We start from the raw sequence: 14,535 nt of genomic DNA, 5'->3' as shown, positions 1-14,535 counted from the left end.
ATACATTTTATATAATTGCATTTATAACAAGAAAACACATTTCATAGTTTAATGATACTGTTAGAACCTGATTATTTCAGTCTCATTTCCATCAGAGGCGCTAACCTTGCTTGGAAGAAATGGGTTGGAATCTTAAATTCATGCGGAAAATTGTGTGAACGCTTAAAGTGATCGTTCAGGAGGCAGGATGAATCGAATGAGGAATCTCATTCCGAAGGAGAGAAACTCCAGAATAATTGGAGTGGTGAATGAGAAGTGATTGCATTTGAGTGAATGTCAAAAGAACATTGCTCCCCCACCCCGCCACACACACACACACACACACACACAAACACGAATTATTTCCCTGCAGAAACAGAAAAAAACATTGACGTACAGACTTCTCCCTCCGCTCCCAGAGAGAGGGAAAGAGCGCAGGTTGTTTCTATGTACGTGGGTGCTCCGTGCGATTTTACACCATCTTAATTTAATGTACGCGTCGGATTTTCCACCGAGAAGCGGAACATTTAGCCCTCGGCTCCGTCCTGGGCTCACTGACAGGAGGTGCTGAATGTCTGGACGCACTGACTGACATCCCTCTGCGAATCACTTGCCCCAATTTAAACCAAAAATACACACCCAGGTTGGTAATACTGCTTTTATTTCCACCTAACAGTATTTTAATAAAGCAACAACAAAAATGTTCATTTAAAAACTCAGCTCAGTCTTCTCTACCTTTGCATTAAATTTGTCCTGAGCTGTAGATCTTGGAAACAAGAAGAATATTTTACAATGATATTCTATCCTCCTGAACACCAACTACTTTTGAGTTCTTAAGCCTCTATCTGACTTCATATATTAGCTGTGATTTATGCATGGGTATTAATAATATTTTGTTGGAAAATACAGCATGTTTAAGTTGTCTCCTTTTTTTGGCAGCATGGCATTTTAAAATATAAGAATTATGAATTATGTTTGATTTCTTTACTTGCAGCCAAAGCTTAGCATGAGTTTAGCAATATAAAAAGTGACTCCAGAGTTGAGAATGTAATGTAATGCATCTCTGTCTCGTCCTATGACTGATTGATAAACACATCTGAACCCAAATCAGAAACACCTCGCAGTGCATGCACACTTCAACATGGAGAATATCATTATAAAATATGTGGAACAGTCTTTTGTGTTCAAGCTTTCGTTGTCTGAGGGTGGAAACTTGTGTTACTGCCATCAGTTTCAATCTGCATGAGTGTGAGACACTAATTAATGTGACAATATCAGTCTCTAATCAGAGTTTTAAAATCCATTTGTCTCCGAATTTTTTAAAATTTCATTTTTTTTTGTTACAGTGCTTCTGTGTGTAAAGGGATCCCTGTATTTTGCAAGTGTCTGAGGTGGGGAGGTTGGTGGAACTATATTCTGAATCTACAGGGGTAAGGGGACTTATGAAGAAGACAGAAATTGTGGGCAACCCAATCTCCATAACCACCTCGAAACTGACAGGATTGAGGTGCAACCCTAGTTTTACTTCCAAAGACACAAATTACGCTTCATCAAAATCCCAGGGAAGTAGTGGAACATAGACACGGGAGGCTATTCAGTCCATCTTTACCTTAATTCCTCTTACCTGACCTCACCCTCCCTTCTTAATATCTGTGCCAAAAATGAATCTCAAGTTTTGCATTTTTAAATTGTGTCCATTCCATTCCCTTCTCCATATCAACAGATTTTGGAGCAGGAGATTCCAGACTTTTGATACTGCTTGTCTGAAGAAATCACATCTGAATAGCATAGCTCTCATATTAGGCCTTGTTCTTTCCTTTTCCCCAGCAGAGAAAATAGTTTCTCTGTATCTGCCCTATAAAATATCTTAATGATCGTATTGTCTTTTGGTAGTACAGAACTTGAATATTGGTCAACAAAGATAGAAAACTGTCCGAGCTTTTCAACTTGCACTCATCAGGAAAAATGTAAGAACACAAAGTTTTCAAGGCAGCAGTGATTTCTGCGCTGCAGAAATTCTCCAAAGATCCTCAAACAGCACGTTCCAAACCCCGAGCCACTTTCATCTAGAAGGACAAGGGCAGCAGATACATGGAAACACCTTCAAGGTCCCCTCCAAGCCACTCACCATCCTGACTTGGAAGTATGTCATAGTGCCTTCAGTGTCGCTGGATCAAAATCCTGGAATTTCCTCCCTAATGACACTTTGGGCCAACCCATACCAGGTGGACTGCAGTGGTTCAAGAAGACAGCTCACCACCACCTTCCCAGTGGTAACTAGGGATGAGCAATAAATAGCGGCCCAGCCAGTGACACCCACATCCCAGAAATGAACTTAAAAATAATTACACTGCATGAGTAAAGCGTGCCGATTGGTTTGCAAGTCGACTCGGATTGGTTGAGGTGTTACCATGAGGAACGCAGTGGGGATGTGATGTCACCACTATTCTGTTTATTGCCTGGACATGCTCCTTTGCCTGCAGAATACAGAAGTCACTGCCCATGGCAAGTTAGGTTAAAATGCTGGTATGTGGCAGGCATGGGTACAGGAGAGAAACAAACCAAAATAGATACACAGTGAAATACAGGCAGACTCTGATAACAGAAGTACTGTTGTTCGCAACACCCGCGTTTCTTTGTGAAGGTCCCCGTGAATGTCTTGCAGTGTCTCTGGCTGTGGATTATGTGACTGTGAAAAAAGCTTGTCTGTTCAAATGTTGTGAGCATTTCAGCAAGATCTCTCTCAAACACCAGCAGGTGCTTTGAAGATTGCCAGTGTTTGGCCTGGTGTACAAATTAACAACATCTTGTAATTTCTTTCAATACAGAAGCTTTAGCAAATTATCAGAAGATCATACAGTAATGGTATTTATGTGTGTGCATCTTTTAGCGTTTTTAATGTTCAACTGGTGTTTAAACTCAGAGGGCAATTTACTTTGGTTTCTTAACTAAAAAAAAAGTTTTATGTTTTTAAAAGAAGTCAAAGTCAGCATTTTGTATTCACTCCAACACTGATCTTAAACATATAACCACAACTTTCCATCATTCAGGTTTAATTTAGCATCAGATCTACACTGATTGTAATAATTAATTAAATATAATGACAAATTGATTAAAATGATGTTCAATGTTATACACATTTATTAATTCGAGTGGATGAGAACAACTATTATTAGTACTAAAGTAAAAGTTATAAAATCTCTTCATTTTTTGAATCAACTTTCAAAAACTGCTTTATGAAGTAACTGCAAAATTCAAAATCACATTATTTGGTTGCTGAATTCCTTTTTAAATTATATATATATATATATATATATAAACATAAGAGAACAACAGTTTGCAATTAATCTTTCAAGATTATTGGAGATGACGTTGCACTAATTGGACATTCTGAAATCCCTAACTCTCGGGCAAGTTGTGAAGTGTCAAGGGTTCTATTCTGGCAAGTAATTTGACAAGCTTTGTATTGAGTGCAGCAAGCATGTAACAACCAAACTTGTATTCGGATTGAGTGTCAGATCTTCGCCTATTTTTGGATTATTTTGTATCTGTGTAGCTGCTCTACTTGTACTTGGGTGTGTTAATAATTGTTGTTTTATCCTTTTCTGTTTTCTGCTGCAACTTGTAAACTTCCCTGAGTGCAAAACCCAATGTCTTGTGCTCTCCGTGTGCTGTTCATATTTTATGTCAATATTAATTTGTGTTTACGTCAGCTTTTGATACTCGTGTTATATGGTCCTCTCTACTCACCAACAATAGACATCAAACTCCTAATGCTTATTGTTGGAAGCAAATTTATGCAAAGATGTAGGTTTCGAAATGCTTATAGCTGCCATTTGGCCAACTCTGCTTTTAAGCATTGCAGTTTGAACCATCTTTTCATAAAAAATATTTGTTTTGCATTTATCACGTTGCGGGAATCCTACCTGAGACTAACATCTTCCCCTTTGTGACAATTTTCTCTCTGCAGTGGAGCCTCCTTCAAATTTGAAGTTTAAAATTTTAACTGAAAATAGTGTTCAAATGATGTGGAGACGCTCGCCCAGCAGAGTACAGGGGTACAAGCTTACAATAGCACCCACCACAGGTGAGTAAATCTTGTGGCAACTGCCACTGACTGAGCAGTGAACTTACACTATAACACAGCTAAATTTCAATTACTGTTTTTGGGAGATCCATGCCATAAATCGCTGTCACTTGCCACCATAGAATTGTTCTGGCTCAGGAGGGGGCCATTCAGCCCATCTTGTCTGCACAGCTCTTCATATGAGCACCTCTCCTGGTGCCATAACTCCTGTCTTCTACACAACTCTGTATGTTCATCCTTTTCAAATAACCTTCTAATTTCCTTTAGACAGCCTTGACTGAACCTCTCTCTGGTACACCCAGGCAACATATTCCATATGCAGATCAGTTGCTGTGTGATAGAGATTGTCCTTATGTCACTTTGACATTTTTTAAATCAATTACTTTAAATATATGCCCTTCCTCGGGTGGGAACATTATCTCACTACTTGCTCTACACAGAGTTTTCATGATAATGAATATTTCAATTGGATCTCCTACCAGCCCTCTCTTGTCCAAGGACAATAGGCCCAACCTCTCCCGTCTATCTGTATACAGAAATCCGTCACTCCTGGAGTCATTCTTGTAAACCTTTTCTGCATTCCTTCAGCTACCTTCGCATCCTTCCTAAAGTGCAGTGCCCAGAAAGTGCCCAGTGCTGCATTTGATGCTGAGCTGGTATCTTACATAAGTTCGACAGTGCCCCCTTACTCTTGTGCTCTATGATTCCAATCATAAAACTTAGGATAGGGTACACTTTACTAACAGCTCTTCCAACTTATCTTTAATAACATACACGCATATGCACCCAGGTTATCTTGTAATTTATACTGTCTCCCCATGGTCTTTCTACCAAAATGTATCACCTTGTGCTTCTCTGTATTGAGTCGCATCTGCCTCCACACCCACCCCTACAACTACCCAGTCCTTCATCCATACCATCTTCCTCATGCATTCTACTGATTCTTTGAATTCAGTATCCTGGGCCACATTTATGGCAATAGAAGTCCTTGAAAAAATGTACGTTTACAGAAATGATGGAAATGTTTGTTTGCAAACTGCAATTTAAAAATGCTAATTTAGCTGTTGTTTATATTAATGCAATAGTGCCTTTGCTGGATCATGAACAATGTAAGAGTTTAAATTACATTCGAAGAGAAAAAGTGTTTTTTTGCACAGGCAGTGAAATCTGCTTGATGAAATATTTTGTTTTCTTTCTTAACTGTTTTTCCCCTCTTCTGATGGTGCTGACCCCTTAGTGTGAATGCTTCTGTAGTTACTGGTAGCTCTCAGACTTAGCTTTAAAAAAATGTAAACGAGTCTAGTTCTTGAATGTGGACTGTGCATCATTCCTCTGGCAATTTGCCCCATGAAACCCAAGCAACCATTTCCATTTTTAACTAAATTTCTTATTTGCTCAGTTTATGTTGTTTCAATTAAGTTGGTTTGGAATGGTTTGCATTTCTTTTGAGATTGGCTTGTTGCTCCCTCCTTTGTAGATACATTCTAAATGAGTGCAGTGAAATGTGTCAGAATATGCAACTTGATGTACATATGTGAAAACAAATGGGAATGTGGACAATGTTGACTAAGGTACTATATATAGTTAGCATTCATATAGCTCCTGAAAGCAAAAATCCCACATAATACAAGATAACAAAGTGTGAAGCTGGATGAACACAGCAGGCCAAGCAGCATCTCAGGAGCACAAAAGCTGACGTTTCGGGCCTAGACCCTTCATCCTCGAAACATCAGCTTTTGTGCTCCTGAGATGCTGCTTGGCCTGCTGTGTTCATCCAGCTTCACACTTTGTTATCTTGGATTCTCCAGCATCTGCAGACCCCATTGTCTCAGCCCACATAATGCCTCTGGCCTCAATAGTGAAGCTTGGCTATTTCATCATGGGGAAGGGTGGAGGTACTTGGAACATTAGGAATAAGCCAGGATCCATTTGGACATTCAAGGAAGAATCAATGCTGGGGATTGTGGTTGGACCCCACTTGGGGTTTTGTGACCAGACCTAGGCACACACCTTACAAAGGAAATATTTAGCCTTGGAGGGAGTACAGCATAGGTTTATAAGAATGATACCTGGACTTCAGTTATTAAGCATTGAGGAAAGATTGTACAAAGTAGGCTTGTTTTCTCCAGAATTCAGAAGGTTAGGGGGTGATCTGATTAAAGTCTTCAAGATATTAACAGGAAGAGACAGGGTAGGATAGAGGTAAACTATTTTCATTTGTTGGGGATTCTAGAGGTAGCCTGCAGACCCTGAAAATCTAGGGCCAGAAAGTTCAGGAGAGATGTTGGGAAACATTTCTATGAATGAAGGGTGGTAGAGATTTGGAACTCTCTTCCATAAATGGCAATGAATTCTAGAACAGTAATTTTAAATCTGAGCTATGGAAATGGGCCAAAGACAGTTATATGAAGTTCAACCACAAATCAGCCATGAGTTCATTGAATGATGGCACAGGCTCAAGGGACTGAATGACCTAATGCTGTTCCTATTTGAAACTAAATACAATATTAGAGTGTACCTGGGATTAGCGCAAAGCATTGTTTGATGTGATTAAAGGCTGAAAATTAAAGTTTCTATTTTCTAAGTTGTAGTTAAATCTACTAAGATCATTCATTGACAGCATAATCTTACAAATGACCCTTCTATATGATGATTTCTTTTAAAAAAATGTTATCATGACTTATAGATAGTTTATCCTGACAACAGATCAGGTTCAGAGTGAGTCAAGTTGTTTCTCAAGAAGATCCAGAAAGGAAATGAATTTATCTTCTTGGAATTTCACAAGGAAAATGAAGGTATTAGATCTTTGAAACCGGGGGATGCCATTCAGCCCTCTATCCTATTCTTTGATTGGATGAGATAATGGCTTAACCATGTATTTAAATTGATTCACCAAGCTTAACTGTACATGCTTTTTGTTTTTATTTGACCAGAAAATATTTGCCAATCTCATTGCAATATTAATTAAAATCTAATTTTTGTGTGAGAGCATTATATACTCCTAACACCATTTGTATAGAGAATTATTTTCTAAACTGACTCCTGAATGGCCATCCTTTTCCTAAATTCCCTCCCAATAGCAATATTTGAAAACTTCAATCAATTCACCTCTGACCTTTCACATTTCAAAAGGACTAAGCGTCCAACTTGCATTGCGAACATCAAAACTAGATCAAATTTAGCTCTCTTAACAATTTCACCCTGGCTTTCCCAACCTTATCCTCATTTTGTTTTAAGAACATTAAGAGGCAAGCAGACATTGAAAGTTTGAAGCATTTGAAGTAAGAACACTTCACAATCTATTGCTTAGCACTGTGGGTGAATTATGTTTCTGATCCACATCCCCATCTGATCAAAACGCCCTAGTAAAATGAACCCCAGGTAGTGCCCGTCTTCCCTGGACTGACCTATCCCCTCCCTACCTCCCCACCTATACTCTCTCCACCTATCTTCTTTACTCTCCATCTTCGGTCCGCCTCCCCCTCTCTCCCTATTTATTCCAGCTCCCTCTCCCCATCCCCCTCTCTGATGAAGGGTCTAGGCCCGAAACGTCAGCTTTTGTGCTCCTGAGATACTGCTTGGCCTGCTGTGTTCATCCAGCCTCACATTTTATTATCTTGGAATTCTCCAGCATCTGCAGTTCCCATTATCCCAGGTAGTGATTACTTTGTTCATCCCTAAGGGGTTGTCAGTGAGTGTAAAACTTGCTCATTAAGAGTAAAGGTGGAATTTACATTTTGCTCATGAAGTCGCAAGCTTCTTTCTCTCAGGTTCATACTGGGTCTGAGCACTTGATTCACGTCAAACTTGTTCCTTTTTTAAACTTCACCGCTGAAATGATGTTTATAATGCAATTAAACATCTGAAATTGGTGTCTGAAATCTTAATTTTCGGGTGTTGAAATCACTGCTAAAATGCTCTCACTGGGTAAGAACTTGATAAATCCCAACATCTTTGAAATGGGAGAATCTTGCATTATGATCTGCTAGATTGGGAACTTTAAGTGAGTTGTCAGTCATCAGTGACGGCATTTTCCACTTGCAGTCCAGATGGAGAGGAAAAAAAGCACCAAATGCATAATTCCATTTCTGATTCTGTAACAGGCATCACGGGAACTACTGCTGCTGATGTCTAGACTAACTTTTGAAATTAGCATCCTTAGGGAAATGCTTTCAAGCTTATATCCTGCCCATTGCCGCTGATGTGATCTCTGTCATGTACTTATGGACCTGTTTCTTTTCATTTCGGTTTTACATGTGGTCTCCATTGTGAGAAGGGAGAGCAAAGTAATGGAATGTAGGCAGAATTCCATCATCTTCCTTCCTAATGCATATTCCTTACAGCGCTGAGCTGCTGTTTTGGGTTGGGGCGGGGGGGGAGGTGAGGATGAGGGAAGGTAATAATCTGTTCCAGATGTTGCTTTTTCCATTCCATTTGAGGGAAAAAAAAGCTGGACAGTCTTCAGCATAAAATACAGTAATCTACAGATGAATAGTCAAAGAGATGAGAGAAGCCCATTGAACTGTCACCTCTCAGCCCTCCATACCAACCTCTGATCTTAACATTCGATTGGACTTTGAACTTTCTGATGACAGCTTGCCTCTTGATGCTCTTTAAACAAAATGGGGACAAGGTTGGGGAAACCAGAGTGAAATTGTTAAGAGATCTAAATTTGATCTCGGTTTGATGTTGGCAATGCAAATTGTGCCCACAGTCCGTTTGGATAATTTTTACTCAGTGGAGTTAGAATTAAATTTATGGGAAGCAAATAGTTCCTGATTAGATTAAGGATTTTGTTTGTTCCAAATCTCGCGGGTTACTTTGAAGTATTATTTAGTTTTACCTTATTCAGCCTATAAATTATTTTACATACCTTGACAGGATTCTCCCTTCAATATCTTCTTTGAAAAGCATGTGATTGGCTAATCTTCTGTTATAGTCCATCCTCTTTGACTGTGCATTTTCTCCAGTGTGTCTGTATTAGTGTGGTTTTTACACTCGGCTGGATTGAACCCCAGACCCATCATGACTTCACCAATTTAATGAAACCTTAGCCTAATCTCTTTGAGTTTGTACTGGATTTTTCTGTAAGAATATCCTTTAGTATTTGCTCCTTTACCCAGACTCAAGATGCTTGGGGCTCCCAGTTTGGTGAATGGGATGAATGGTCTCCTGATTATATGAACTATCATTCTAAGTTGTCTTGCTAGCATTTTCATTGCAGTCTCTTTCTCCTTATTTTGTGCATATTTAGTAACTAACATGCATTCTTTACATTTCACAATAAAGTCTTACTCCTTCTTTGTCATCTCAGTTGCACCGTCATCAAAATCTCTTTGCACCATTAGATACATCAACTTCCTTCACTTATCTCCCTGTTTCAGGATTGTCCACAAAGCAAATTACTTTTTAGTGACGAGATAAATTGTATAGAACATTTTAACCCAAATCAATGGCCACTACGCAGAACCTGTCCTAATCTGGTAAATCTCATAAACTACAACAAAAACTTACATTTATTGTTTTCAGACCAATAAGAAACCAAGACCCTGTTCTGCATTAGAGTCCTGAAGCTTTATAGTTCAGTAAAGAACCTTAGAAGATTCATGTCAAAATGTTCAATTACAAACAGGAGCCTTTCATCAAAAAAAGGCAAAGGAAGTTTATCAAGTGGGATTTTCCCTTTTAGTGTGCATTTTGGCTATGAGATCAAATTACTATTTCCACATTCTACGCTTAGAATGCATTTTTGCTTATTATCTGTGTCTAAAGTTCCCCAGTCAAATTAATGTTCACATAAAAGAAGGGTATTGCTTTGAAATAACTCCAGGTCCAGAGGAACTACAATAGTTAACATTTTTTGATTTTGATTTGATTTGATGTGTTGTTGTCACATGTACCTGGGTAGAATGAAAAGTTTTGTTTTCCATGCGGTACGGGCAGATCATACCATACAAAGTGCATTAGGGTGATAGAGTGAGGAATACAGTGTTGCAGCATTAATAAACCTTTCATAATGATGGGCAGTACCTTTTCAAATCTCCATCATACTTCTTCATGTCTCAAAACACAACAGTGTATACCTGGCTCAAGGAATATATTTGTCTTTCATAGAACATTGAAAATAGGAGCAGGAGGAGCCTATTTGGCTCTTTGATCCTAATTTGCCATTCATTATAATCATGGCTGATCATCAAACTCAATAGCCTGTACCTGCTTCTCCCCAGGATCTTTTGATCTCTTTAACCTCAGGTGCTATAATCTAATTTTTTCCTGAAAGCATTCAATATTTTGGCCTCAGTTGTTTTCCAGTGAATTCTACAGGCTCCACACTCTGTTGGTGAATAAATTTCTCCTCATCTCAGCCCAAAATGGTTTACTCTTTATCCTGACCCCTGGTTCTAGACATCAGGGACATCCTTCCTGTGTCCACCCTGTCTAGAATTACCATATCACCTCAGCCACTCACCCCAGTATTCTCTAGAAGATAGCAAAGCTCATTATTTTCATTGAGTTATGGAAAATAACCATCTGATATTCTTTAAAAAGCTCACTTTTCTAAAGCCATCTGTTTTGTTACTCTTGTCCCTTCGATGAGATTGCCAGCAAGCCCTGGATTTAATCATATCTTCGTCACTGGTCTCTAGACAATCACTATTGTCTCATATTTTTGGAAATTATCCGACTGAAAGAAGCTGATTTAGAGATATATTTCTCAAAGCGGCAGTATGTCATAACACACTTAATCACAAAGGGCTTGATCATTTTTTCTGTTTGCTTGGCAAGTCATGCAGTGACGCCATTGATGCTAATTTTGATTTTGGCCATGCTCTGAAATAATGCTCGCTCATAGCAAAACATCACACATCTTCACATTTTTAAATCCACAAAGGTTAATTGTCACCTGTGATTACACTGTTCCAACTTGGTCATGCTTTACTGCACTGCCATTCGGCCTAACAAATGTTTGCAGTCCTTGAGACAAATCTGCAATGCATTCCTCTTTTCAGCCTCACTTAGAGAAAATGTGATGATCGGTTAATTGATCAGCCTGTGAGGATGTGCAGGAGGGAGGATCATGGATTGCAGAAGGAAATAATCTACCATCGGTTACAGAAACTTGATCAGGCCAGCCTCTTTCTATCCTGGTGTAGCTTGGCACCAACATTCTCCTTGACTTAGGATGTTTTGCTGCTTAAAAGGCACTATATAAATACACATTTTTGTTGATGCACTTTGAGGACTTAAAGAGAATATCAGCCATCACTCAGTGTGTGGAAATTTGTCTGAATACAACAGTGATCCTTGGAAGTGTTGCAACTCCTCTTTGTTAAGTCTTGAGACATCACAATGTTCATTACAGCCTTCGTCTGAAAATGGTCGAAAGAGCTGAACTCCAGAAGTGATGTGACAATGACGACCCTTAGCATCAAATTTACCAATAAGCTGATTAGCAACATCTGCTCCATACAAATGTCAGACGATGAATGTCTCTAACAAGAGAGAATCTAACCATCACTCATTGAAATTCAATGGGATTTCCCTGACTGAATACTCCCCTATCAACTTCCTGGATGGCTATCATAGACCAGAAGTTGCATATGGAGGCTTCATGGTAGGTCAGAGGCTAGACATTTTACAGTGAGTAATTGAGCTCCCGCAGGATGGGATTGTGGAGGGGATAGGGTTTGTTGATGGGAGCTGTTGGGGGGTGGGTACGGTGGTGGGTGTTGTTGAGAAGTGATGATGAGTGGGTGAAAGGTGGAGGTGGCATCTTTGACTCCATGTTACTGAGAAAAGTTAAAGTCTGAGAAGGTGCTTGTCCCTGATTGTGATCCAGGAGATCATGCTTAAAGATGTGTGCACATCTGAGCTGATTGAGGACAGGGTCTAGATAGCTCTGTAGGAATAATTTGAGATCGGGCATCTGCTGGGTGTGGCATCCCTGTGAACAATAGGTAACTTCAATGCCCTAAAGGATATTAGTGAACCAGATGAGCTTTTACAACAACTGATAGTAGTTACCTGATCACCATTTTTTTTGCCTGGATTTTCACAGAATTAAAATTACACTGTCTGCCATAGTAAGATTAAAATCTCTTGAACATTGTCCTGGGTTTCTGTATTACTAGTCCAGTGACAGTATTGCAAGACCACTACTTTGACTATAACTCCATAATTGAATAGCTTGCTGACATTTGTGTATATTTAAGATTGAGATAGATAGAATCTTGAGTTGGGGAATCAATGGTTATGGAGAAGGGGCAGGGAAGTGGACGTGAGGAATGTCAGATCAGCCATGATCCTATGAAATGGCAGAGCAGGCTTGGGGGTTCAAATGGCCTTCCCCTGTTCCTATTTCTTATGGTCTTGTGGTCATTCAAGAACTTAGCTCATTCATAAAAGCTGGTTCCGATCTAAGGCTATTGCCACACATCAAGCTGAGCCATTCCCAATGCCAGCAATCAGCTGGTTTGAAAGCCTAAGGTTGGAGGTCAGTTCAGGAAGGCAGAAGTGTTGACCCCAGTATTTCTATTTATAAAGTACACTGTGATTTTCAACCCAGTTGATTCCTGTTGTGGTAACTATCTGACCAATATTTATCTGTGGAATGTACCCTGGAACAAAAGGGCTTTTGTTCCCGTGCATTTTCTTTTGTGAGATGGACAGAAATGAGGAAAATGTATGTTAATTTATGAACCAGCTTCCACAGTGTGAGACTTCTCAAAGAGTGCCTGAATTTGCAAAATCAATCCTTCCCCTTTCATGACAGGATGGAGAAAGGAAAGGGAAAAAAAACATTGAGGACTGAAATATAAGCAAAGTACGCCCTTATGAGCTGAAGTCTATTTACATTTCTGCATTTTTGAGCCAGTGAAGTCTCTTTATATCTATCGGTTCTCAAATTAATTACATGTAACAGTTGTTAAGGTGCAGCTCAGAATCTTTCTCATTATGTTGAAAAGTCCAGTGGTAAATTTATTATAATTGATTCCGCTAGCTAGTGATAATTGCTATCTTTATCCAATTTTACCTTGGATTTGTTAGTTTCCTTCCAGGCAGGTCTGGTTAAAATTACCTATCAGAGTTTATTATGGATTTATAAAAGACACAAAAAAGTGTTCCACTTTTATTCCTCAAAGTGACTTTTTTAAGGCTCACATATGTATCATCCTCCGACACTTCTGCCTTCTACAATCCGACCCCACCACCCAAGACATTTTTCCATCCCCACCCTTGTCTGCCTTCCAGAGAGACTACTCTCTCTGTGACTCCCTTGTCCGCTCCACACTCCCCTCCCACCCCACCACACCCAGCACCTTCCCCTGCAACCACAGGAAGTGCTACACTTGCCCCCACACCTCCTCCCGCACCCCTATCCCAGGCCCCAAGATGACTTTCCATATTCAGCTGATATTCACCTGCACATCTGCCAATGTGGTATCCTGTACCCGGTGTGGCTGCCTCTACATTGGGGAAACCAAGCAGAGGCTTGGGGACCGCTTTGCAGAACACTTCCACTCGGTTCGCAATCAACAACTGCACCTCCCAGTCGCGAGCCATTTTAATTCCCCCTCCCATTCCTTAGACAACATTTCCATCATGGGCCTCCTGTAGTGCCACAATGATGCCACCCGAAGGTTGCAGGAGCAGAAACTCATATTCCGCTTGGGAACCCTGCAGCCCAATGGTATCAATGTGGACTTCACAAGCTTCAAAATCTCCCCCTCTCCCAGTGCATCCCAAAACCAGCCCAGCTCGTCCCCTCCCCTCACTGTATCACAAAACCAGCCCAGCTCGTCCCCGCCTCCCTAACCAGTTCTTCCTCTCACCTATCCTCTCCTCCCACCTCAAGCAACACCTCCATTTCCCACCTACCAGCCTCATCCCACCTCCTTGACCTGTCCATCCTCCCTGGACTGACCTATCCCCTTCCCACCTCCCCCACCTATACTCTCCTCTCTACCTATCTTCTTTTCTCTCCATCTTTGGTCCGCCTCCCCCTCTCTCCCTATTTATTTCAAAAACGTCACCCCATCCCCCTCTCTGATGAAGGGCCTAGTCCCGAAAAGTCAGCTTTTGTGCTCCTGAGATGCTGCTTGGCCTGCTGTGTTCATCCAGCCTCACAGTTTATTATCTTGGATTCTCCAGCATCTGCAGTTCCCAATATCTCTCTCTCCATTGCAATACCATAGTGTTTTTTAATATATGCTTTTCTAGTCTTTTTAATGGATCACTTGCTCTGTTACAGTTGGATCTGCAAAGGAAATGATATTACCCCAGGGTGCAAGCAAAACAACGTTAACAGACTTAATTCCTGATGTGGAATATGTGGTCACATTAAGTGCCTTTGACCGTTCATCAGAAAGTGTACCAGTCTATGGACAACTCACAAGTAGGTACAAACTGCATCTCCGGGCTTATATATGGGTTAAGGATGTTTAAGAAAAAATCTTGGTACATGTGTA

The 14,535-nt window shown here is 40.2% G+C and overlaps 1 protein-coding gene across 4 annotated transcripts in view; it reads left to right on the top strand.

Annotated features, from left to right (window-relative positions):
• The window catches only part of LOC125454703 (collagen alpha-1(XII) chain), a 266,793-nt gene that overhangs the window by 17,241 nt on the left and 235,017 nt on the right, over window positions 1-14,535 (top strand). For 3 of the 4 annotated variants that reach the window (XM_048535772.2, XM_048535773.2, XM_048535776.2), the window contains exons 3-4: window positions 3,950-4,066; window positions 14,319-14,462. The exons of the other annotated variant lie outside the window; for it this stretch is intronic. In XM_048535772.2, the coding sequence (XP_048391729.1) occupies window positions 3,950-4,066; window positions 14,319-14,462 (261 nt within the window). The remainder of the gene's footprint in view (window positions 1-3,949; window positions 4,067-14,318; window positions 14,463-14,535) is intronic. 4 annotated transcript variants of the gene reach the window in all.

This window comes from Stegostoma tigrinum, chromosome 9 (assembly GCF_030684315.1).
Source record: "Stegostoma tigrinum isolate sSteTig4 chromosome 9, sSteTig4.hap1, whole genome shotgun sequence".
Taxonomy (NCBI): Eukaryota; Metazoa; Chordata; class Chondrichthyes; order Orectolobiformes; family Stegostomatidae; genus Stegostoma; species Stegostoma tigrinum.
The sequence above is the reverse complement of the archived record's forward strand: the minus strand, read 5'-3'. Positions and strand labels throughout refer to the sequence as shown.